General features: G+C 45.1%; 1 protein-coding gene across 1 annotated transcript in view; it reads left to right on the forward strand.

The window, feature by feature from the left end:
- Positions 1-22,693, forward strand: part of map1sa (microtubule-associated protein 1Sa) — a 32,810-nt gene extending 10,117 nt beyond the window's left edge. Inside the window, exons 2-7 of the mRNA XM_036521001.1 lie at positions 1,199-1,300; positions 12,414-12,496; positions 14,912-15,052; positions 15,733-19,138; positions 19,558-19,781; positions 20,503-22,693. Of these exons, the coding sequence (XP_036376894.1) occupies positions 1,199-1,300; positions 12,414-12,496; positions 14,912-15,052; positions 15,733-19,138; positions 19,558-19,781; positions 20,503-20,658 (4,112 nt within the window). The 3' untranslated portion in view covers positions 20,659-22,693. The remainder of the gene's footprint in view (positions 1-1,198; positions 1,301-12,413; positions 12,497-14,911; positions 15,053-15,732; positions 19,139-19,557; positions 19,782-20,502) is intronic.
- Positions 22,694-23,847: the final 1,154 nt, after the last annotated feature.

Below are 23,847 nucleotides of genomic sequence, written 5' to 3' on the forward strand. Positions count from 1 at the left end.
TACAGTTTTCACATGTTATATATTCATACAGCTGGATATTTACTGAGGCAGTTGTGGGTTAAGTACCCTGCTCAAGTACAGGAGCTGTGCTCTGGTGGGGAATCAGACCCTACCACTGTGCTACGCTGCTGCCCATGCCCGGGTCTCATGTTGCGTTTTTCTGAATGCGAATGTTTGAATGGTAACTCCTACTTTATGTTTTGTGAGTGGATGGGAGGTGGTCATATTAAGGCATGCCTGCATGTGTGTGTGGCTCTCCTTTCTACAGCAGTTTCAGCACTGGGATTTAGAAATCCGTTGCAAAGTATATTTTAGCCAGCGCTGCTCAGAGAGCCGCTCCGTCTCTTTACACTTTGCCACGTGTAGCACACATCTGCGTTCGATCAGCGCGGTAGGCGTGCGTAGCGGGCTTATTGTTTGCATGCGTACAGGCGGTGTAGTCACAGACATTTATCCTACTTATTAACTCTATTACCAGACAAGTCTGTTATCTAGCTGACCTCAGGTCAGTGCTGCCGAATGAATGATGTACCTTCAGTAGGAACTGGAAAGGTAATGAGCGTGTAATTCAGAACTTGTTGCGCGTGAACGGAAAGCCCATCAATGAGAGATTTGTTTTCACACTCAACACACAAATTTCTATTAAGTTGATATAGGTTTCCCACGTACTACCTGCAGAGGATATTTAGGATCAGGTGTTGAAATGTGCAGGCATTTCTCTTAATTGACACTAAACGTTTTCCTGTTTTCAACTTCACGTAAGGAATGTGTGCGTGTGTGTGTGTGTGTGTCTGTGTGAGCGAGCAGGATGTGCTTTGATAGCCAGTTACATTGAATGTCTGGGTGCAGGTGTGAGAACTCTGAAGCTGCCTGCCATACTCAGCATTGGGTGATCACAGCCAGGTCACAGGAGGGTTGCTTTTCTGCTTGTTGCCAGCTTTATAGAGAGGCTTTCCATCTGAGAAGTCTTCATTTCTGTTGTCAGAAATTCCAGTGGGTTTATGGTCTTTTATATTGTTGGCTGTGAGCTGTATTACTGTTTTATTTTTTTCTGTGAAGCATCCTTATGAAATGGATTAGAAATTTTTTGCAGCATAATCATGCATGTGTAATTGCTCTGGAAAGCAGCTTATTTCAGTCTTGGTCACTTGGGGTGTGAGAGTTGGTGTCACTCTGTCTGTCTGTCCGTCCCCCGCAGGGATCCGCTCCTGGGATGTGGACCTGACAGCCTGCAACCTGGACGAGCAGCTCAAGCTCTTTGTGTCACGCCACTCGGCCTCCTTCTCAGAGGAGCTCAAAGGTAAGGGATGTCCCCCGGCCCTGCTGTGCTCTTCCTGTGTGGGACCCCCCACCCCCACCGCGCAACCCTCCCATTCATCACCAACTCGCATGGGTAACTGCCTGTTGTCCCCTGCAGTCTGTGCTAGCCCCCAACATCAGTTGTGGTTCCTTTTGTATGGGTTGTGAAAATGTGCTTTATCTGTAATCTCCGTCTGGAAGCCCAGCCAGTGGATTGTAACCTTCTGTCTGTCTGTCTTCATCTGTCCGTGATTCTGTCTGTGCTGGCTGGTGCCTCCTGTCTTTGGACGGGATGTGTGTGTCCCAGAACAGCTGGGAGAACAGCTGAACCCCCCCCTTCCCATTCCGGAGGTCTGTTCATCTCTCACGCATGAAGCACACATTTTGCATGCTTGGGACTCCTCAGACATGCTTTCACTCTGCCCCCGGTCCACAGGCAGCTGAGGATCTCTGAGCGCAGGGAGCTTCACTCATTTAATGGCAGAATTGTGATCCTCTCAGTCTTTCCATTTATTGTGATTGAGGTCATTTCATTGAAAATACACCCATGTAGATCAGTTACAGAACTGGAAGTGCCATGACATCATTTTTCTTTTTCGGTGCTGTAATTTATGTCTGCCTGTTACGCCATGTCTGAGTTTTGAGAGGAAAGAAGAGTGTTGTGTGTCTCCCATATACTACATTCGCACCCCATCAAGATGGTTAGACCTGGCCACTTCTGTGTGCGATTTCATTTCAGTTTTAGCACATACTGACATGCCTTCCTTTCATTTCCTTTGAGGAGAGAGAAGTTCTGATCAGGAGCGTTTAACAAACTTCAAATTCAATTCTGCCCATTATACCTAATTGGCTATAAAGACAAGACGCCCTGAAACATGGGCTGGTTTTTTGAAGTGCGCTGTTCATGGGTGTTTAGCCCCTGTTAGCTCCTAATTGTCCCGCAGTCGTCTCCACATGATTGTAATTGGGGGACAATATCCAGCAGTGTAATGCGTCCTCAGTACCCAGCCAGCCTCGGGCACTGGGTTCAGCTGTGAAGGGCGGGGGGGGGTGAAACAGATTCTCCCCTGATCGCCGGTCAGACGTTTTCTCAGACGCACACCAGCGAGTTCGGGCTTGTTTGCGTCCACACGCTCGAGTGGTGGAGTATCTCTTCCGCAGGAGTTATCGTCTCCATCTGTGTTCTTTTCATTTATGATCTCTGCCCCCTCCCTGGCTCTTTTTCAGCACCTTGTCAGGGGTCCTTATGTAAAACTCAGTCCATCTTTGGCCTGTTCTCTTTTTGAGATGCAAAGACACACTCCTTTCTCCAGTTAAGAGCCACTGTGTTATCAAGCGGGTAGGGGATGTGGAAAATGATGACAGAATAAGTAGATTGTCTCTTCCTCGAAGGGAAGAGATTGTTTACTTGTGTTGTCCTATAACCCACACCTCTCTGTGTGAAATTCAGGGAGCATATAGCAAAGCAGCGCTTGCCAGAGTTTGTGCTGACACGGGTTACTTACCGAGAAGGAGCGCGCCTTGCTTGGGCACACGCTCACGTCATGTGGTTTGGCCAAACAGCCCCATGAGACAGTGCTGCTACAGTGTAGCTGGTGGCCGTTGTCCTCACAGCACTGAGGATTTCAGCTGAATTTGTTTATAAAAGCTTGTGCTTATTTTTAGGGTCATCGGTCAATGCAACTTGGGGACTATATATAGGTTGACCCACGTTTTATGATGGGTGGTCATTTTGAAAGCATGTAGTGTTCCATGTTGTATTGCTGGCAGTAACATCCCCTTGAGCTCAGTTTGTTCTTCCAAGAGAGAAGCCTGATGTCGGGTGCACTGGGGTCTTTTCCCTTTGTCCGCTAGCTTTTTTCCCCATTTTTGCCTGAAGTGCTAGAGAACAACGGAGGCCTTCACAGCAAGGCCAGAGGGTTGAAAACATTTTTTATTTGCTCAGAATTTTTGGTGCATTTGCTTTTTTTTCCTTTTCATTTACTGAGATCAAAATATATTTGCCTTAAGTCTAGTCTACTGATGCTGACAAAAGAGACAGTGTCCTTCCCATCTGGAAAAACATCAGGAGGCCACGGATTCTGGTGGACGGAGCCGGGGAGGGGGAGTGCAGGCAGAGAGAGGGGGAAGACTGAAACTGAGGCTGCTTTATTTGGGTTGAGCCATATCTCAAACCCCCCTGTATTCATCTTGTGCTCATGACAGATAAGCCCCAGTTTCCTCTTTTTATTATTGACCCAAATGTGTATTTCCAGGGCTGCGCAATGTTAGTGTGATTTGGTAGCTCCTATTGATTTATCGAGAGTTTTTCTTCCTTCGCGGGGCTGCGGCTGTCAGGGGAGGTCTGGAGGGGGCTGGTTAAGGAGGTCTAGAGAGGAGAGAGATGGAGGACTGTGCAGCAGCCCCCCTGTAGATGGAGTCTGCACCATGCTTTCTTTAGGGAGTGGTTTTACAGTTATGTCAAAGGGATAGCCTGACCGGAGTCCGTTCTGGCTCATGTAGGCAGAACCAAGAACTGAATCTGGTTGGGGAAAAACTGTTTGAATTCAAAACTGATTCCATTTCCACACATGGCACAATGCCTTTCGTACATGTTATTGGGGAATTCTTGCATGAATTGAAGCAAGATTGTATTTGATCGTAAGCGTAGTGTGGGGCTTGCAGCAGAATGTTTTTCTCAGTCACGCTCAGCAATGCACAGGAGATGCAGAATGTTTGCCAATAGATTTGCTTTTTGCTCTGAGCAATGAGCAGGATTATATGCATGCAAATGTTGTGACTGTTGCCCATGGGACAATCCACAAGTTAGGGCCTGTATTTAAGTAAATCTTGTTTGGTTTAAAAAAAAAAATACCCAGGTGATCAGATATTGTTTTTATTTCATGTCTACATGAAAAGATACGTTCAACTATTTAATTTTTAATTTTTTGCTTTCTTCTAAATATAACAAAATGCCATAAAAGATGATCTGTCATACCCTTGGTACTAATACGTAACAAAAACGGCATTGCCACATATCGACCTACCCTTTGAAAACAAGCCTGAAGAAATTTATGCATATCTGAATGCCATGCAAATGTATGAAGAAATGTATGCTTGCGCAAACAAGACGATGCAAGACCATTTCACTGTTCTCTCTGATCACGGTGACTTACTGTATTTCCCACTGTTCTAAACACCTCTTTATTTAGGGAACCATCGTGCCAACTGGTGCAGGCTATCACAATACATCAGAATATTGCAGTTCTGTGAGAGACTTTACTCCTTCTTTCTGGCAGCAAGCCTTGTAATGCTCAAGCACAAGGAAAATCCAAAAATAGCAAGGTTAGAAGGGCACAACTGAGTTTTCATATTTGAGGATTACGATAATGCAGTGGATACTTTGTGTGGTATTTACGAACAAGTATTAGTTTTTGTTTGCGAGGAGAGCACTGATGCTCCTGTTACTCCTGAAATTCCTGATGGTTAGACTGTATTCATACTGCAGTTCCTTATGAATTTTCCACAGTGTTTTATTGAACACTGCTATACAGTGTCCATTATTCTTATTTTATGTTAAAAGAAAAGAAAAAGGCAAAAATGTGTACACTGAATGTGTATTTTATACATGATTTTTGTGAGACAAGTAGACCTCATTTCATAAATTTCTTACATATGATTGGAGTATATATGGATGAATTTGAATGAACCTGTTGGAGTTTTGGTTAATTGGAATAGGGATGGAAAGAAAACCATTTGAATCGGGAGTTGCAGTTTGAGGACGCATGTGATTAGGTTTTTTCAGCCTGATGTACTTGAGGAGAGATGCACTTTAGTTAGGAGTGTGACTGCAGGGCAGAGGGAAGGTGGGAAATATTTTAGGGTCTGGCTCACAGACATGGGGAGAAGAATTTAGGGCTGCTGAGGAGAGCGGGGGAGAGAGTGACAGACTTGCTTTTTGGTGCTGAAAATAGACACAGCTGCACCTCTCTCATGGTAAACCCGCACCCCCGCACAAGCCCTGCCGCCCCATGTCTCATCTCAGAATTACTGAACCAGCCCACTGGATTAACCCATTCAGCCTATGGGGTGGATGACGATGGATCGTTATTGTGGTTAATATTACTGTAATTCCTTTCCAGGAAGGCTCTGTTCTGCAACCAGCTTCCAGTAAATGCGGCAAGTAATCCAAGGCCAGCTGTTCAGGAATGCGTCGTGTCAGGGGGCAGCCTTTGTGGAAGGCAGTGGGACAGTTTTGGGTGTGGCCTTGGTTTGGTGGTGGGTGGGGCATTGGTTTGGTGATGTATGGGGCATTGGTTGGGTGGTGGGTGGGGCCTTGGTTGGGTGGTGAGGATCTTGATTCAGCTGCTCTGCTCTTCAGCCAGCTAGTCCAGATAAGGTCTCACATATACTGAGTTGCATAAGGGAAAGTAATAGAGGGGCTAGTCTACAGCGTGTTTCACTGCTGGTATATTTTGGAATGAGCAGGGTGAATCCTCCTCCCAACAATCACTAAATGTTAAAAAATAGATGTGTGCTTCAGAGCTGAAAATGTCTCCTGATACACAAAGGAAGCTTGAGGCTGTGTTGGTGTACTGCCGCCCTAGCAATAAGAGCAGCTGGTCCCACTGGCGCGTCCCGGAGCCCCCGTGATTTACTGTACAGATTAAGCACTGCTGCCTTCATAACCAGTGACAGTAGAGATCCGGGAATGGGGGAGGGGTGTGTGTGTGTGTGTGTGTGTGTGTGTGTGTGTGTGTGTGTGTGTGTGTGTGTGTGTGTGTGTGTGTGTGTGTGTGTGTGTGTGCGCGCGCGCGCATGTGCGTGTATGTGTGTGTTGGGCCATATTTCCTTTGCCATAAAATATTGAAGCTAAAATGCAGGATTGGTGGAGATGGTTGTGGTGGGGGGTTGGATGTCGAAACGCCACATAATCTGCATAACACTGCACACAACACTTAATCAGACAAATATAAAAGAAATCCCAGGATCATGTCCCTATTTTCATGAGGCTCATATGCGCTTACATCTCTCTTTGCTTTGTGCCTCACACAAGTTTGATTGATTGGTTCCAAAGGGAAAGCGGAGATGTTTGTCTAAGCCCTCCATACTTTATACTGTAAAGGAGCTGATATCTCAGACTGCCAGTGTCTTCTCTGTCTGAAACAGCTCAGGATTGTACGTATGTGTGAGAGGGAGAGGGACAGAGTGTATGCACATAACCTTCAACAGGCAGAGGCAGAAAAAAGGAAGCCTTTCAGTGGTGCCAAAGCCTCGAATGCCAGCATACTGCGGGATCGGGGGGGTATTTGGGAGTAATCCTTTGCTTATTCTTGCGTGGCCTGTTTATCCGTCATGCCTGGTATGGAATTGGGCGCTGCTCTCTGAGCTCTCCTCCCACCTATCATGCCGGGCTCTGGCTGGCAATGCTTCTGGCCCCAGAGACACTATCGCAGTGTCACAGCTTAACACTATTTACCTTTAGCGTTACAGACATCCTTTTTTTTCCATACTAACTTGTGCTTCAGATCTTTGAGATTTATTTTGAATTGTTTACGTATATTTTGGCCACTCGTATGTTTTCTAAACCGTGTTTTAGGCCATGTCTCCCATGTCTCGAAATGTGAATGAATAAATTATTTCCCATAACATTCCCTAGAGCACAGTCAATACTTTGCATGCAGGAAAACTAGTCATTTAGACTTACACCGGGTCAAAGCAGCAGAGGTGGAATGCCATACTGTATGTTTCATATATGACAGGAAGCTCAAACCTGCAAAATGACACATCCTTTTTTCCTCTATGTCCAGCTATACTTTCTAGAAAGGTTGTTAATGTGCATACCACAAGAACTGCATCCAGTTATATATAGGCATTCACCAGTTATATATCCAGCGAGATTACAGACTGTCAAGTGACTTTAATTGTATGTGCTGTATAACCATGTCAGATACAGCATGGAAATGTCACTTATCAATGGTGACATTGCACCATAAGTAGTATGATTACCTTAGATTATTCTGTTGTGGTTGTGTAGTGCATGTAAAGATGTTACACAGTTGTTAGTTCTTATGCAGGACCCCCCATAGAAAATGTCACCCCATATGCTTGTGCCTGGGTTAGTGTGTACTGATGTTGCCAGTCACTGAGTAAGTCTTTTCTGTATGGGTTGTCTGCCTCGCTCAGCTGGTTGTTGAGAGGTTATGAATCGTCTGTACATGTACATACCATCATGAAGGTCATCTCTCCCTGAACACCGTGCTTTTAAAAACTTCACTCTAAACACGTCTAAACACTAAATTGGAAGACAAAACAACTGCAAAAAAAAACTGTGACTCATGCTGCCTGCCTGTTTCCTCATTTATTGTATGATTGTAAGCTGTTTGGTGTGTGAGAGTAAAGTGGCAGTAAATGTTATGTTTCTCATAAAGGCTGTAGGTCAAGACTTGTACAGGAATTGCTTAGCTAGAGTTCTGCTTTTATTGAAACTTTGAAATCCAGTGTAAACATGCATTTTCTGTAGATATTCTGATGGTAAGCTGTAATGAAGCCAGAAGGCCTGGTTTTGAGTCAGCCTCCGCCTGGTAACTGGAAGGTACCGGCTCAGTGCGCTTGAAACCAATATTCCTTGTTGTTCTCTGCTTCAGGCTAATGCAGGAGGAAAGCCCTGTGTGGCTGTTGCCATGGCAGCTTGCTTGCTCAGCGAGTCTGCAGGAAGGAAGGAAGGACTTCCTACCATGTGCTGTGTAGAGGATGGATCGAGGTTGGACCTAGTTAGAAGGAACATCATCACCACATCACCACCTGTAGTGCAAACGCACACGCACACATGAACCGCTGTTGGAATGGTGGGTGATGTTTTACTAAGGAAAGAGCAGTAGAGGTCCATCTTATTCTTGTGGAAACCACCTCTGTAGTCATGGCAACTTGGGATGTGTTCACATTTACAGTTTGAAGTGGCGTTTGAGTTTTCCTTCTCTCTAGTGCCTGTTTTTTTGACCATCCAATGATTGTTGTGCACAACACAACCAAATTTGGATTTGACCATGGCCAGTGTCCATAAAATGTGTGTCATATGTGAAGTATCGCAATTCCAGAAAGGAAATGGGGAGAGAGTCATTCTGGAACAATTAGAGGGAACTATGACTGACCATCTATTCATTGCTTATGTTATGCTTTAGATAATGTATCGTGCAACCCAATATGATGGGATAACCTATAGGCAGAAGTTGGTTTAGAGATTTAACTGCTCTTGACAGTGGAAAGTAGTTGGAGGAAGTTGAAGGAACCGGTGTAGTGTATTCTTTTCTGTCCAGCACAAACAAATGCAGAGCTCACATGATACATAATGATTTGCTTATAATGATTTAATGTGGGCTCTCAGTCCTTTGCATAGATAAGAAGGGGTGTCACAGTGTTCACCTTTTGCATCTAATTAATCTGCCCTGCTTCCTCTTCAATGTAAACCCCCCACCACAGATATTGGTCACATGGGCCACAGAGTTTGCTGAGAAGATTAGTTCTAGTAGAAGCAAAACTGCATACATGAATCTTCTTCCTGGCTATGCATATACAGAAGAATACCAGTGTGCATCTGTGCAAGTCTGCAGAGCTGTCACCTTGGTGAAGAAGCAGTCGCAGCCCGTTCAGCGTTGGCTAGACCGCTCTGAGGAATACACATCAAAGGAAGTAGGAAGGAAATGCTCTTTTTGCGGTAAAGCGACAAACCCCACTGTGCATTTCCGGAGGGCGCTAGCAGGACATCAGCGCTGACCCTGTCCCCATTGTCCTGAAAGGCAGTGCAAGAGCCTTGGAGCTTCCACACGCTAAATGACCTGTTCTTTCACACCTGTCGTCTGTCTCCTTGCATACTGTTGACTACAGGTTCAGGAATGTGAGGGAGGCACACTTATCTCTGCACAGGTCTGAGCAGTGGTGCAGGGCAGCAGGCGGCTGGATCTCTCTGGTTGCTGCTGGCTTACAGACACTGTTGAGTGGAGTAATGTGGCAGCACCGGGCTGTGTGGGGTGGAGAGGTTCACTGGTTATTGCACCATGCAATGTGTAATCCTCATTATCAGGGCATGTCCCTTCAGGTTCTCCTGCATGCACTAAGGATTTCAGTGAAAGAAGGATGCTGCTTGGTAAAAGACCCACATCTCCCTGAAAAGCTTCATTGTGGGAACATGTAACATGCTGTTGTATTTTGGGTCAGTGCAGTGGCCTGTGCCGCTTTGCGTGTTGCCCTCCCTCTGTACACTGACCCAGATGATGGGAGCTGGAATGGCAGACGGCAGTTTGATCATTTAATGGCTAAATGTTTGCCAGGAGAGCCTGGCTGCTTCCTTAATGGGACAGTAAATCCATTAAGAGGCTCAGAGCCTCCCAGTGCAGCAGCGGCAGCAGTGACCCTCCCATCTCCCTTCCAGCAGTGTCTCACCCACTGGACCTGAGCTCGGAGTGGGTGAGGCTCAGAGTGCCTTTTATATGAGCAGCGGTGTAGCATAGTGGTAAGGAGCAGGGCTCGTAACCAAAAGGTTACCGGTTCAGTTCTCCCTGGGATGCTGCTGTACTACCCTTGCACAAGGTATTTAAACTGGAAATGCCTGAGTAAATGTCCAGCTGTATGAAAGGATAAAATTGTAACCTATGTAAATTACTCTGGATAAGAGCGTCTGCTAAATGACAATCATGTAATGAAATGCAATGTGTTTGAGGACCCGGAAATGTGTTTTCACCCTTGCTTGCTGTTTTGCTCCTTGTTTCTCACCTTTGAAGGCATCTGATTTCCTTTTCTCTAGTGAAATTAAGGTGAAGATACACAACTGGCAGATGCCTGTTCTGTAGACAGCACTGAAATGGCGCATTCACCCTTGAGCCAGTGAAGCGGCAGTGCAGATGGATTCTTTTTTTTTACCGACCTTTCACCCTCCCTGTTATCTCGGCCTCCTGCAGCTTGTCATACAGAGCTTGTGCAGTCAGTGGCTCCCTGGGTGTCTCTCTCTCTTCATCTCTCTCTCTCTCTCTCTCTCTTCATCTCTCTCTCTCTCTCTCTCTCAGTTTCTCTTTCTCTCTCTGCCCCCTCCTCCCTCAGTCTTGACAGCTCACGTGTACTCCGATTCTCAGTACAGTCTGTAGAACACTAAGCAGGCCTCCACCCTTCACTCTGGAAGACTCACTGGTCTCCTTTTGCTGCACCCCTGTGTTTCAGCAGTGTAAAATGCCCCCCCCCCCCCCCCCCCCCCCCCCCCCCCCTTTGCTCCCTCGAGTCTGATGTTGGCTCATCACTCCACAGGATGTGGCTGGCCATGGAAAATTGTAAATGGTAGGCTGTGTTGAGCAGCGCATGAGTAAGTGGTTCGATCACACACCGGCATGTGATGCTGTATTAGGTATGCTGCTGCAAGAAGCACAGGCCCTTTATTCAGGCCGAAACTCAATAAGACCTTGTGTGTCAAGATGAAATGGCAACCATGAAGTGTTCAATCGTCCTATTAGGCCTGAGTGTGGAAGGGGGAATACAAGCTTTCTTTGTCAAAAGGCCTTTCATGGTTCCCTGGGAGCTTTATGTTCTTATTTGTTTGTGTCTGCTTGCCCTCCATGTGATAGATGTTAATGTGGTGGTTGTAGCGATGCAAAATAACAGTTAAATATTCAGTTGAGCCATTTGAAATGGTAATTAGCACTCAGGTGTTAAAAATGGAAGTTTTCAATGCTTCAGATTGAATTAATATTATGCGTCTCGTTTTGCCTTGCAGATTTGGTGATGATTCAGTGACAGCATTACATTGCAAATACAGTTGCATTTCAAAATGGTGAAAAGAAGAGCAGAGAGTATCAGCACAGAAGCATTAGTTCCCTTGCAGCACTCAAATGTTCCTGTTGCTTTTGATCGTGCAGTAGTTAGAAAAGGACTATTGTCTGAGGTAACCGGAGGAGTGAGTCTCATTTCAGCTTGCACTGTTCTAGGTGCAGCTAAATATGGCCACGCTAAACACACAGTTTCCGCTTAGAGCTAGATGAAAATGAGCTGTGGTTGAAGGTGGGTCGCTCCGCGTGCAGTTATCTGCATAATACTGGATGTGGCAAGGAAATGGGTAACACTTCATCGGGCAGAAGTAGGTGGTGTTTGTGGAAGTAATGAAGGTGGAATTAGCCTGTTGCAATGCTGAGTAAATCCTGCAGCCTCCTGAAAACAGAACTGATTTTAAGTAAACACTGAACGTGCCCAACAGGCTGACAATATTGTTCACTGCAACTGAAAGTGGGAGACCTTTATTTTTCTTGCCAATACAAGTGGCAAAATGTGGTGAAAAATAACTGTAGATTTTATGATTGCTAATAATTTTCTAAAGACCAAACACTGCAGGAGCATTAAAATGTGTGCATTTGGACAGTTTTTCCAAGTAGCTAACTGGCTGTTAGTAAGTGACTGTTTGCTAATGTTTTTAGCTAGCTAGCCATCTGAGGCCCTCTGTAGCTAACTGCACCTCGAGGTAGTGTATGGAAAAAGTTTATTTTTACAACTGACTCATGTCTGCAAACACCACCGGTCTACCGGTGGGTAGGTTTTCATGCCGTACAGGTATAGGTTTAATATTCTGTCAAGAGATGTTGGCTTGGACCCACTGATTGGTCCAGGTCCATTATTACACTGTAGCTAGTTGCAGGAGCACTATATTGTTCACAGTCCCAAAAACACTGTCTTGTCCATTTTATGTCTTAAAGAAGACCCTGCCCTCTAATGGGGAATGATGGAAAAATTTCTCTTGGAATCAGATTACTCTTCGAATTGCATTAGAATTATTTTATGAAGTTCGGAATGAGTAGTAAATTTTCATTTTTAGCCATGCATGTGTAAGCGGATAGAGACATAGGTATGTTTGTGAATATTGAAATACTAATGCTTTGCAAAGGCCCGCTTTGTTCAGTTGTCCGCCCACCATGAGAATACTGCTCTGCTCAGTGTCAATTGCTGGGCTGCGGCTGGATCAGTCTGTTTTTCAGAGAGCAGATAGTCCCTCAGGGGTGCCATTTGGTCAGCACTCGGTTTCTTTTATCTGTCATCCACTCGTCATTTGCTGTTTTACATTCATTTTCTCTGTGCTTACCTGTCTCCCCCCCCCCCTCCCCCAGGTCAGAGGACGTTGCAGCACAGTGGAGATGTTCTTGAGACCCAGGTGGTGGTGGACCCCTCCCATATGGGCGTCTGCTCAGAGGTGAGGCTGAGACCCTGCTCATCTCTGCCCACTCCACCTCTGTCAGGCAGAGTATAGGATATATCCCCATATCATCATACCGCAATACACAATATAATCATTATCACTTTGGGGCGGCAGTGTAGCACAGTGGTAAGGAGTATGGCTTGTAACTGAAAGGTTGCTGGTTCAATTCCCTGCACTGCTGCTGTACCCTTGGGCAAGGTACTTAACCCACAATTGCCTCAGTAAGTATCCAGTGGTATAAATGGGTAACATGTTGAAAAAGTTGCTATCTTTGTAAGTCACTCTGATAATGACAGTAATGTAAGTGTAGTATCAGAAACATATGTATTCTCACATACCAGGTGATGTCAGTGTATTTCCTGGTGATGCTTTCATTTTGAACATGCCGTGTTTTCCTGCCTAGTACAAACTTACCAGCAACCTTTGCTGTCAAAGGGAAGCGTTCCATTGCTTTGTCACCACTTAAGAGGATCTTACTCTCCATCGATCACTCCCTCCCGTAGATGTGTTGCTATGCTGCTCAACACTTTCAAAAACTGCTGTTCTCAACTGTGATTATAAACAGTGACACCTAGAACAGCAAATGCTCTACCTGCCAGTAGTTCAGCTTTTTGCCGCTTCGTGACACTTCATGAATCTACAGCAGCTCAGCATGTCTTATGTACAATTTACAGACCACACTTTACATGAAGCAAAATAAACTTCAAATTCCACAGGTTCTACACAGGTTCTAATGCAATTAGTATCTTCTGCTCAAGATTATTTGAATGTTGCCAACATTAATAAGTGCATAGTGGACTTGGATGTGTCATTGAAAGGGCGTCATTCAGAGGGTTTCTGTGCTAGGAAGTTCATCCAGAGAACAATCTTAATAAAGCAGAATTAAAAAAAAAAAAACGAGGATAGTGATCTTGTTTTATTTTAACCAGCACAGTCTACTTTAAATTGTTGTAGAAAGCTAATATCTGTGGGTTAATTTGCCATTAACTTGGATATGCACAGGTTGTCATGTATTTTTGTGGCTCTCCTCCTCCCATTCATCCTTTTTGGAATATCAGTCTTAGTATTTGTTGCATAGCTCATGCAGTTTACAGTAGGCTTTGCAGATGGGTAAACATCTGTTCCAAAAGTATTTTTGGAGGGACTGTTCCATATTGTTGTCTCCTCTCCCTGAGACAAGCTCTTTCCCCTGGTAAGCTTCCAAGCAGTGAAATCTCCCCTCCAGCCTGTTTTAACAGTCACAGGTTTGTCTGATGCTGATCAAAGCAGCTACTGACTGTCTCCTAGAGCCAGACAGAGCAGACATGGGCCCATTTATAATGTATTCACACTCAAGGCTAGTTTCATATGCACTGCAGATAAATGTACTGCAGTTAAATCAGAAGGTAATCGTCGGTGTATGTTTGTAAATGGGGAAATATCAGCACACGTGTCCTTTTTAAGAATTTTAGTGCTGGCAGTATTTATCCAAATAAAACTCAGGAAGCAGGCTAAGTTGTTTGTCTGGTCTAGGAGATTGTTCCTGTGCAATTTATAAAACATTTCTGGTCTGGAATGTTCTGTCAGATGTCTAGGTTTCAAGGGTGTCTGCTTGGAGGCCAGACATACAGAATATGAAGTTGAAGTTCAGATTTCTACCACACAGAATAACCACATAGTATTCCCAGTTAGAGGTAATTACTTTTGCACTATGTGTAGTTATTGGACATCTATTGACAACTGGGGTTCGGGCCAGGTTCCTTGGAAACCTTCGATATGCCACAAAAGAACCTGTGAAAACCGGTGGTTTTCTTTTACAAGAGGAAACATTCAAGAAGTCCAAAATACACATCTTAATGTTACTTATAATTCAGTTCTTGAAACACCTTCTTTTCATTGTATTCAGTGTGGAATTGGTTGTTCTCTCAATGCACTGAAGTAGTGCTTTCCTATGTCAAAGTACCTATTTATTGGTCAGGTCTCTTGCCTGTGACCAACTGTATTTATGTTGGGTCGGAATGACTCCAGTATATTCATGCGTTAAGGCCAAGGCTTAAAAAGCGCAAAGTGTATATATAGCTTCAGCACTTTCAGTACTGGCTGGCTAGGATGTAATTTGCATCTGAAAAAAATTCAGCTTTCTGTTCTGCTAAAACACAGTTCTTTGTTTACATTTCTTGTGTGGGTTTTCAGACAGAGATGCATCCTTTAAACTTTGGTACAGAATTCAAAAATTAAATCTATATTAATTTTTTTTCCCTCTGCATTGATTTCTCTGCCTGGTTTTTGGTATGTCTAACAAACAGTTGTATATTGCATTATCTAACTACAGTTGTGTCACGTGGGTTTTAAGACATAGAAAACATTCTTTGTTATTCCTAAATCACTCATCAATCATGTACTTACGAATCCCTCACTCTCATCTTTCAGGTGCGGAGGCTTATTTCTGATGTATCTCGTCACAAGCTGCTGGTTCTAGCAGGACAGTGTGTGGAGGAGACTGGGGACCTAGTCTTACAGACAGGGTGCTTCTCTCTCCATGACTTCATTCAGATCTTTGCAGATGAAGAGGTTGGTGTGGGCCTGGGTGCTTTTAAACTGTCAGCAGTCTCCTTCTCCATTTTTGTTTTGTCCATCGAAATGAAGTCTGTTCATCTTTCAGTGGTGTAATACAAAATATTAATCTAATGGTAATTATGTCAGATGCGCATTTGTTGATGAATGCATGTAGAGTTGAATTATTCCTGCTCAATTCATATTCCCTTGAATATGTTTCATGTTACTACATGTAGTGAGCATTAAAAGAAACAATTTTTTCCTCCAGTAAATTCACGAGAGAATTATTAGGGAAATGATTTCTTGCAGACAGGTGCATAGATATTTTATTCAGCAACATTGTTTTTTGTCTTGATCCTCACCAGATTTGACATTCAGACATTACAGTTAATTTACCTCATCACCCGTACCTAATCAGCTTGTTGACTAATAGGTTGATTGAGTGTTTATTATACAGTAAATGCAGTGCAGCCTGTCAGTTATGAATAGTCAGTGAATCAAGTTAATGGCAAAAGCATTTGATCAGTATCTAAAATTCTTGTACTTTATTTTTCTATAATCATACATGCATACATATTGGAAAATTCATTTGATGCTTAGCATTTATATAAATACAGTTTAGACATTTTAATGGATCATTGACTAATGTAATTGTATATAAAACACCCAAACTCTCTCCCTCTCCTCTCCTCAAGATTGGTGAGCTACTGAGCTCAGCAGACCCCACCCAAAGAGCTAGCCTTACTCTGTGCTGCCCCAACTCTGGGGTTTGGAAGAATTCCGTGCTGGAGACACACAACCTGCAGGACTTCATCGAGATCAAGACTAACCCACCCACAGTGCTGCCAGAGATGGAGGGCCTGCAGGAATTCACAGAGTATCTTTCTGAGTCCCTGGAGCCGCAGTCTCCCTTTGATCTACTGGAGCCTCCCAGCACTGTCGGCTTCCTCAAGCTCTCCCGCCCTTGCTGCTACATCTTCCCAGGTGGGAGAGGTGATTCTGCCTTCTTTGCCGTAAATGGTTTTAATGTCTTGGTCAACGGTGGATCTGACTCTCGCTCTTGCTTCTGGAAGTTGGTGAGGCATTTGGACCGGGTTGATTCTATGCTGCTCACCCATGTTGGTGTAGACAACCTGCCTGGTGTGAACAGTCTGCTGCAGCGGAAGACGGCAGAACTGGAGGAGGAGCAGTCTGCCGGCTCTCAGAGCAACGAAGACTGGATGAAGAATCTCATTTCCCCTGAGATTGGAGTAGTGTTCCTCAATGCTCCAGACAGGCTGAAGAGGCTTCAGGGGGATGCCAAAGTGCTGAGGAGCTCTGACCAGGCTGCGTTCACCTTGCAGCAACTGGAGAGGCTGATGATTACACCAGAACCACTTTTCCGCTCCGGCAACTCCAATATTGATCCAGTCATCCTGTTCCAGAAGATGGGAGTTGGTCGCTTAGAGCTGTATGTCCTCAACCCAGTCAAAGGCAGCAAGGAATATGAGGCCTTCATGCAGAGCTGGCCTGGGAACAGCTCCAGCCTGAAAGGCTCAGAGGTCCCTTTGCCATGCCTCGTCTCCATCTGTGCACTGCTCGTATGGCATCCTGCTAGTCCTCAAGAAAAGATTATACGAGTTCTTTTCCCTGGGTGTACGCCTCAAGCCAAGATCCTTGAGGGTCTGGAGAAACTAAAACACTTGGACTTTCTAAAGCAACCTGTAGTGAGCCTCAGGGATCTTGAAGTATCTAAATCGGATAAGCAACCAAAACGTGCAGAGAGCAGGGAAAGTCTGAAGTCAGCACCCAAGGACCCTAGACCTGGAAGCGCTGCGTTAAAGGATAAACTAGGCCGTGGTGACATCAAGAAGCAAGATCCCAAGGGCAAGACTAAAGGCACTAATGATCTTACCCCAAAAGAAGGAAAGGAAGGTGAAGACAAAACAAAACCCAAAGAAGGTGACATAAAACCCAAACCCGCAAAGACCGATAAGGTTGTCACTAAGAAGGAACCTTTAAAGGATGATAAAAAGGAAATTAAAAAGAGGGAAGAAAAGACCCCAGCAGTCGTTTCAAAGAAAGAGGAGAATGGAGAGAAAAAGAAAGAAGTAGTGAAGAAGGAATCTCCTTCTGTTAAATCTGCGAAGAAAGATATTAAGCCAGAGCCAAAGAAAGAAGTCAAGAAGGACTTGAAGGCTGATGAAAAGAAACAAACAAAGACACCAGGCAAGGAGATCAAGAAAGCCACAGGAGGATCTGTACCTCCAGTTTCTTCAGCCGCAGACACAAAGAAAACATCTGGCAAGAATGGGACTTTAAAGAAAGATGGGACAGCCCTCAAGAAAGAAGTCAACAATAAGGGGACAAAACCAAAGACAGGCAAAAAGGAGCAGGAGGGCCCAAAAGCACCTGGTGCCTCTGAAGTGGATGCAGAGCGCTCCAAGATGTCTACACCAGAGGACATGACAGCAGACTTTGAGAAGCTTAGAGAGGAACAAGAGGAACAGGATGGGTGCACAGATGAAGGGAACACTAAAACTGAAAGTAAAGGGGTGGAGCTGGCGGCATCTGAAAGCATGGGAGACGGTCATGAACTGAATGGAGCAAGAACGGGAGAGGCGGAGAATTTGGGTAGCCCAGAAAAATTCCGCTGTATGGAGACACTTGGCAATCCTAGCAAAGTTGCTGGGCCTCCATCCCCTCTGGCTAAGACACCAAAAAGTGACAGGAGTGTGAACTTTGACCTCACACCCACAGAGTACAGGTTGCTTGATGGCGTCCTAAAGGATGGCTTGAGGAATGGACAAGAGGATGCGTGTGCTAGCTCTGATGAGAAGACCCTGGAGTTAGTGTCTCCCCCAGGCTCAGGCCCAAACAGTGCTGGACATACCCCATTCCACCAGTCCCCTGAGGAGGAAGGCCTGGGCTCTGGGGAGGACAGCAGCCTAGGGGCTAAAATGTCTAGCTTGGGATTTGAAGATAGCAGACTCACAGGATCCTGTAGGAACTCTGAATCAGGGTGCCCAAAAAGTAACCCGGAGAACAACTCCTCCTCCTCCCAGGACAAGCACTCTAGCTTCCTGTCTTTGAGTCCCTTCAAGGACATGCTGCCTGATGTCTCCCCTACCATCACCACCCCTTCCTTGCCAGCAGAAGTGGGTTCCCCACACTCCACAGAAGTTGATGAGTCTCTATCTGTGTCTTTTGAGCAGGTGCTTCCACCTGTTAGTGAATCTCCAAAGGAGGATAGTGAGCGGCTTTACTCAAATGGACACTTTGTTGATCCTGACCCCAAAGTAGGGATGTCCTTGCCTTTGCGGACATCTCATAACATCAGGCCACCATGCGATGGATCAGAGGGCCGGCTCCCAGGACCACAAGGTCTCCTCCCAGAAATTCCTCCCCACGATGTTGACTTGTGTCTGGTCTCCCCCTGTGAGTTTAAGCACCCCAAGTCACCAGAGAACCAACTGCATCAGCTCTCACCAGGCCTAGCTAACCCCAGCCCACGTGACATCTCGGAGGATAGTGACCTCTCCCAGGAGCTGGCGAAACCCCTTGCACAGCGCTGCATGGGCAACGATCGGCACTCGCCTCAGGGCCAGGAAACCCCGCCCACCTCTGCTAGCGAGTCACTCCCCACAGCTTCTGACTCCGATGTTCCCCCAGGTACAGAAGACTGCCCCTCTATCACTGCAGATTGTGCTCTGGATTCTGACGAAGACTCTGCTGGTCTCTTCCCTCCCCAGCAGCCACACGATCGCCCTGACTCTCGCTCCTCTCACAGAGGGGGGCACCTTTCAGCTCAAGACCCTCCCCCAGCTCCTATGAAGGACTTGCCCCCGCTGCCGTCCCAGCCAGGTGCATGCATGGCCGATCCCGAGGCCGAAGCACAGGGCAAGAGCGCAAAAAGCCTGGCTGCAAAGTCCAAAAAATCAGTGGGAGTTGCACAGCGGCCAGGCTTGGCCAACAGCGTAGTACAGAACAGCAAGGCAAAGTCTGGCACCCAGGGGAGTTCCAGTGGCACTGTAAGGCCAAGTCCCAGCCTTGACACAAGACCCCCATCTCGAAGCACCACCACTAGCTCCAGGGCAGGGACTGCTCGGCCAGCCACAGCAGGTAAGCTCTAGCTGAAGCAGTTACACAGCATGATTATACTTTCCATTTTATCGTTAATGCACAGCAGTGTAGCACAGTGGTAAGAAGCAGGGCTCGTAACTGCAAGGTTGCTGGTTTGATTCCCTGTTGTTGTACCCTTGGGCCAGGTACTTAACTCAGAATTGCCTTAGTAAATATCCAGCTGTATAAATGCATAAAATGTATTGTAACCTTTGTAAGTCGCTGTGGATAAGAGCGTCTGCTAAATGCCAACAATGTAAAAGTAATGTAACGTAAATGTCCTTACTACACACGTAGACAGAGGTGCTCAATTTTCATTATGTTGCTGCAGTGTCGTGGTGTACATTCTCGAAAAGCAGCATTTGTTTTTTTCACGGCAGCTGCGTTCTCTTGCTCTGTGCTCCTCCCCCTCCCATCAGGCTCAGCGGGCAGCAAGGCGAGCGGGGCGGGCGGAGCACCGGTCTGCCTGGACCTGGCGTACCTCCCCTCGGGCCGCGCGGCTGCCACCGTCGACGTGGAGTTCTTCCGCCGCCTGCGGTCCTCCTGCTACATCGTCAGCGGGGACGAGCCGCTCAAGGAGGCTGTCATGAGGCCCATCCTCGACGCGCTGCTGGAGGGCAAAACAGCATGGCCTGGCGTGCAGGTCAGCTCATCTCCCGCGTTCATGCACATATTCATCATACACACACAGTACCAGTCAAAGGTTTGAATGCGTGTTTCCCATTATCATAATCAGGCGTGTCCAAAGGCATTTTGATCTAAGGACCTATTCTTAAATGTTTGAAATTTGTTGGACAAATACAAATAGTGAAGTTCATGCCTATAGATGAATGTCTTTCCAAAAAAAATAATTAAATATATATATTTTGGCTACTTTGAAGAATCTGAAATATAAGAGTTTTGATTTGTTTAGCACTTTGTTGGTCAGTGCTTAATTCCATTTGTGTTATTTCCTAGTTTTGATGTCTTTACTGTTATTCTAAAATGTGGAAAATGGTAAAGATAAAGAAAAACCCTGAATGAGTAGATGTGTCCAAACTTTTCACTCGTATTGTGTATACACACAGATTTTTTCCCCGCCTTAATAAGACACAAGTAGGTCTGGCTAGATGAATTTGTATCACTGTAAAAATCTGTAGTCTAGGACTTGTAGTGTATGGTTCTCTCAGCAGAAGTAAAACAGTATTACTTGTATGCTTTTACATGCACCTACAGATTGTTCTATGTACATTCCCCCATTTTATAATACTGCTGTACTTTATAAAAAAGAAAAATTTTTAGTGCTTGAAGTCGCCTTTCGCCTTCCCATCTATCACAACCCCACCCCACCCACCTCTAACACCTCACTACCCTTTCCCTTTCAGGTTACCTTAATCCCCACCTTCGACTCCCTGACGATGCACGAGTGGTACCAGGAGACCCATGAGAAGCAGAGGGAGCTGGGCATCACAGTGCTGGGTAGCAACAGCACTGTTGCCATGCAGGAGGAGACCTTCCCTGCCTGCAAGGTGGAGTTCTGAGAGAGAGGGAAAAGACGAGGAGACATCAGAAGCATGGAAACCGTTCCCTTTTCGATCCACAGAGGCACCCCCACCTCCCTTTTCTCTTAAACTAACTTCCCCCCCAGCAACCCCGCCTTATTACAGGCTTTTGTGAGAACAGTCACATGCACCCCCCTACACCTCCCCACACACCCTGTCCCAGCCTGGGGTTCGGGGTGCACAGTACACACTGTAGACTGTAGGGTTGCGGGGTCCTCTGCAGCACCCGCTCAATGCAAGGGGAGCTAGGCAGACACAAAGCGAATATCGCTACCCTTCTTTGCCAAGGGCAAATCTAATCAAACGGAATCTAAACTAGTTTGGTTCCACGGCAAAATTGTAATATCGGGGGTCCATTCTCCATTGCCATGTATGAATGCTGCTCATTTAAAAATGTGTGAATGCTTATCAGGGGGTGAACACACACACACACACACACACTCACACAAAAACAGCATTATCAGTGCTGCCATATATTCCCTGACATTTTAATTAAAAGGATGATCAAAATGCTCCCCAGTTTCACATTGGCAGGCAGCTGTCATGTGAATCCATGATTATTGTGGCTGCGCTGGGCTATAGAGACTGCTTTGGAAGGGATCATCGGAGGAGAGAGCTGCGGGGCCATCTCGCAACCCTGTTCCTTGGCCCAAAAGGGACAGGGTTGATGAAATCCTGAAGGATTTCTCTGTTCATCATTTCCTTTTTCACCCTTTTTTTACCCGTATACTCATTTGCACAGTTGCACAATTGTTTGCAGAACCAAGGACAGAGAGGAAGTGAAGGTGTGATTAGGCATGTCTTTTTAGATTGTCTTGCACCCTTACAAAAGAAGGGTCTGCTGAAAGTCATTTAATGATTGTACATCACTACGTCTAGCTGCATGCTTTTGAAACGACTGCTTCACATGGGTGGATCAGTTGCTCATGGTAAGGGGAACCTTGCTGAAAAAGGACTGGATGTTTTTCTTCCATTTTGCTTTGGAACGACTTAATTGAGCCATTGAGACTGTATGTGTAGGCATGTAGCTTGGCAGGAATAATCATGACCTTTAAAGGGTACGACTATGAGAAGCAAGCATGTAAATGAAGAAGGATTGGGAAGTCAGCAGTGGAGCGAGGAACGACGTCCGTCGTGGCAGAGAGTGATTAGGATGATAAAACGTGAATGTTCGGATCAAGTTTTGATTGATGATCAAGTCTTTTCCTCTCACAATGCGTGAACTGTTTACCACCACAACCATTAGCCAACTTGGACAGAGCAGAATGTTTATGGACAAGAGGAAACTGAAGGTGGGCCTTTTTGAGAAAGTCTCTGCTAAAACCCACAAGCAGTGGTGAAACCATGACACCCAAACTTAAAACCGCCTCTGTCTGCACTGCACCAATGATCAGTCTCAGAATTCACCAAAAAACAGTCACAGGACCTGTTCCAATGGGGTGAAAGTGTCATAGTGGAGCAGCCGCTTACAGTAGACCCTCTGTGTCTGTGTGCTATATATGGGACCACTATTCGCCATGTTGTCTTGTTTCTAGTTGTAGAGATATTGTATGCACATGCGCAGAATGACTAAACAGTGAAGTAAGTTGGCTTTATCTAGCTAGGACTATGATTCCTGTAATTGATCTCTTGGCAATGTTGGACCTGGAAAGCTCTAGTGCCTGTGAAAATATGGAAATAATTACGCACAACAAAAAGTGCAGACATAAAGAAAACATCAAATTTATCCAACATCACACTTTGTCACACCAATGTCTTTGCCTGGTTTATAGCTGTAGGGTGTAGGGGGCTGGTGCTCTGTGAATTGTGGTCTTTGGCCTTGAGCACATTGCATACAGAATTGTGAATGCGCACTGGGGCTTTCCACACTACCACAACCACTGTCTGCCCTCGTGGCTGAGTCACTATGGAGGTGTGTTTGGCTTCACCTTCTACCTTGCAAAACATCAGCCATTTGGTTTTTTGTAGGTTTTTTCTGAAAAAAAAAATTTTGGAAGATTTTTTTTTTTTTGTTCCATGCTATAACTAATTATCATCAAGAAAGTGTACTATTTTTATGATATTGGAAATTATCATTGTGTTTATATGCATGCGGAACTATACAAGCATGGAAGGCATTCAATAACTGATAAGTTTTTCTTTCTTTGGAAAGTCATATTTCATTAGTTCGAATGAAAAAACAGTAATAGGAACAGTAACCTTGGCTACAACCAAAGTCTCAACAAAGGCTAAGTCTGGTGGTTCATAGCTAAATACTGAGATTTTAACCATTGTAGTGTGAAGCAGCTAAGGTCACAGCCATACAGCTATGGTAAGACAGATCTGTACGATGAGGGTTTTTTTTAATATATGAACATTTTCAACATTGTGTTCAAATAGGTAAAATCCAGTGACTTATTTATTTTAGTTTCTAAATTATTAGATTGTGTGTTTTATTTTACTTTTGTTCTCTAATGTAACAACACATATCCGCAAAAATTGCAAGTAATGCTCTTTATGGTAAGCTCCTTTTCGTGTTATCTCTTGCTACTCCGCAGGCCAGGGCTGGACGGATTAAGAATCAGTGGAGTCAGAGAAATTGGCGCTGTTGTGCCTCTGGACAGGTTTTACCATAATTTTTTAAAGGATTTTTTTGTTTGCTTGGACACGTATGCAGATTTACTCCCTTGTAAATACACTTTACCTTTTAACCTTTCCAACTTTGGGAGATCTGTAGGTCTGTGCATCAAACAATATGTGGGAGATCTGTTCACCAAACAAGATTTTGAATGTCTTTTTCAAATATCCTGTCTTGCCATTTTTGTCATGATTGCTGCCATGTATTTGTGTGGTTAACCTGGCTGAACAGAAACATCCTATCCTTCTGACTGTGCTAGGAGCAAAGACATAAGACATTAGTGTTCTGTTGAAATTGCTGTGGCTCTTTGTGCTTCTCCTGCCCCCTGCTGGCTGTGTGTTGTAACCATGGAAACTCCCTGTTTATCAGACCAAAGTCTCTGGAGCTGCACAAGCTGAAATGTTCATAATTTTTTAACACCTTCAAAGGACCTGTAATAAACGTGAATGTGCAAAGTTTTAGAAAGACTTTTAATGTGAGCACCTACTAGGCAGTGATTATTTATGTGTACAATCCAGCCCCTTGTCTGAGCACCAGAGCACAGCTATCGC

The sequence above is a fragment of the Megalops cyprinoides genome, chromosome 2, assembly GCF_013368585.1.
Source record: "Megalops cyprinoides isolate fMegCyp1 chromosome 2, fMegCyp1.pri, whole genome shotgun sequence".
Lineage (NCBI taxonomy): Eukaryota > Metazoa > Chordata > Actinopteri > Elopiformes > Megalopidae > Megalops > Megalops cyprinoides.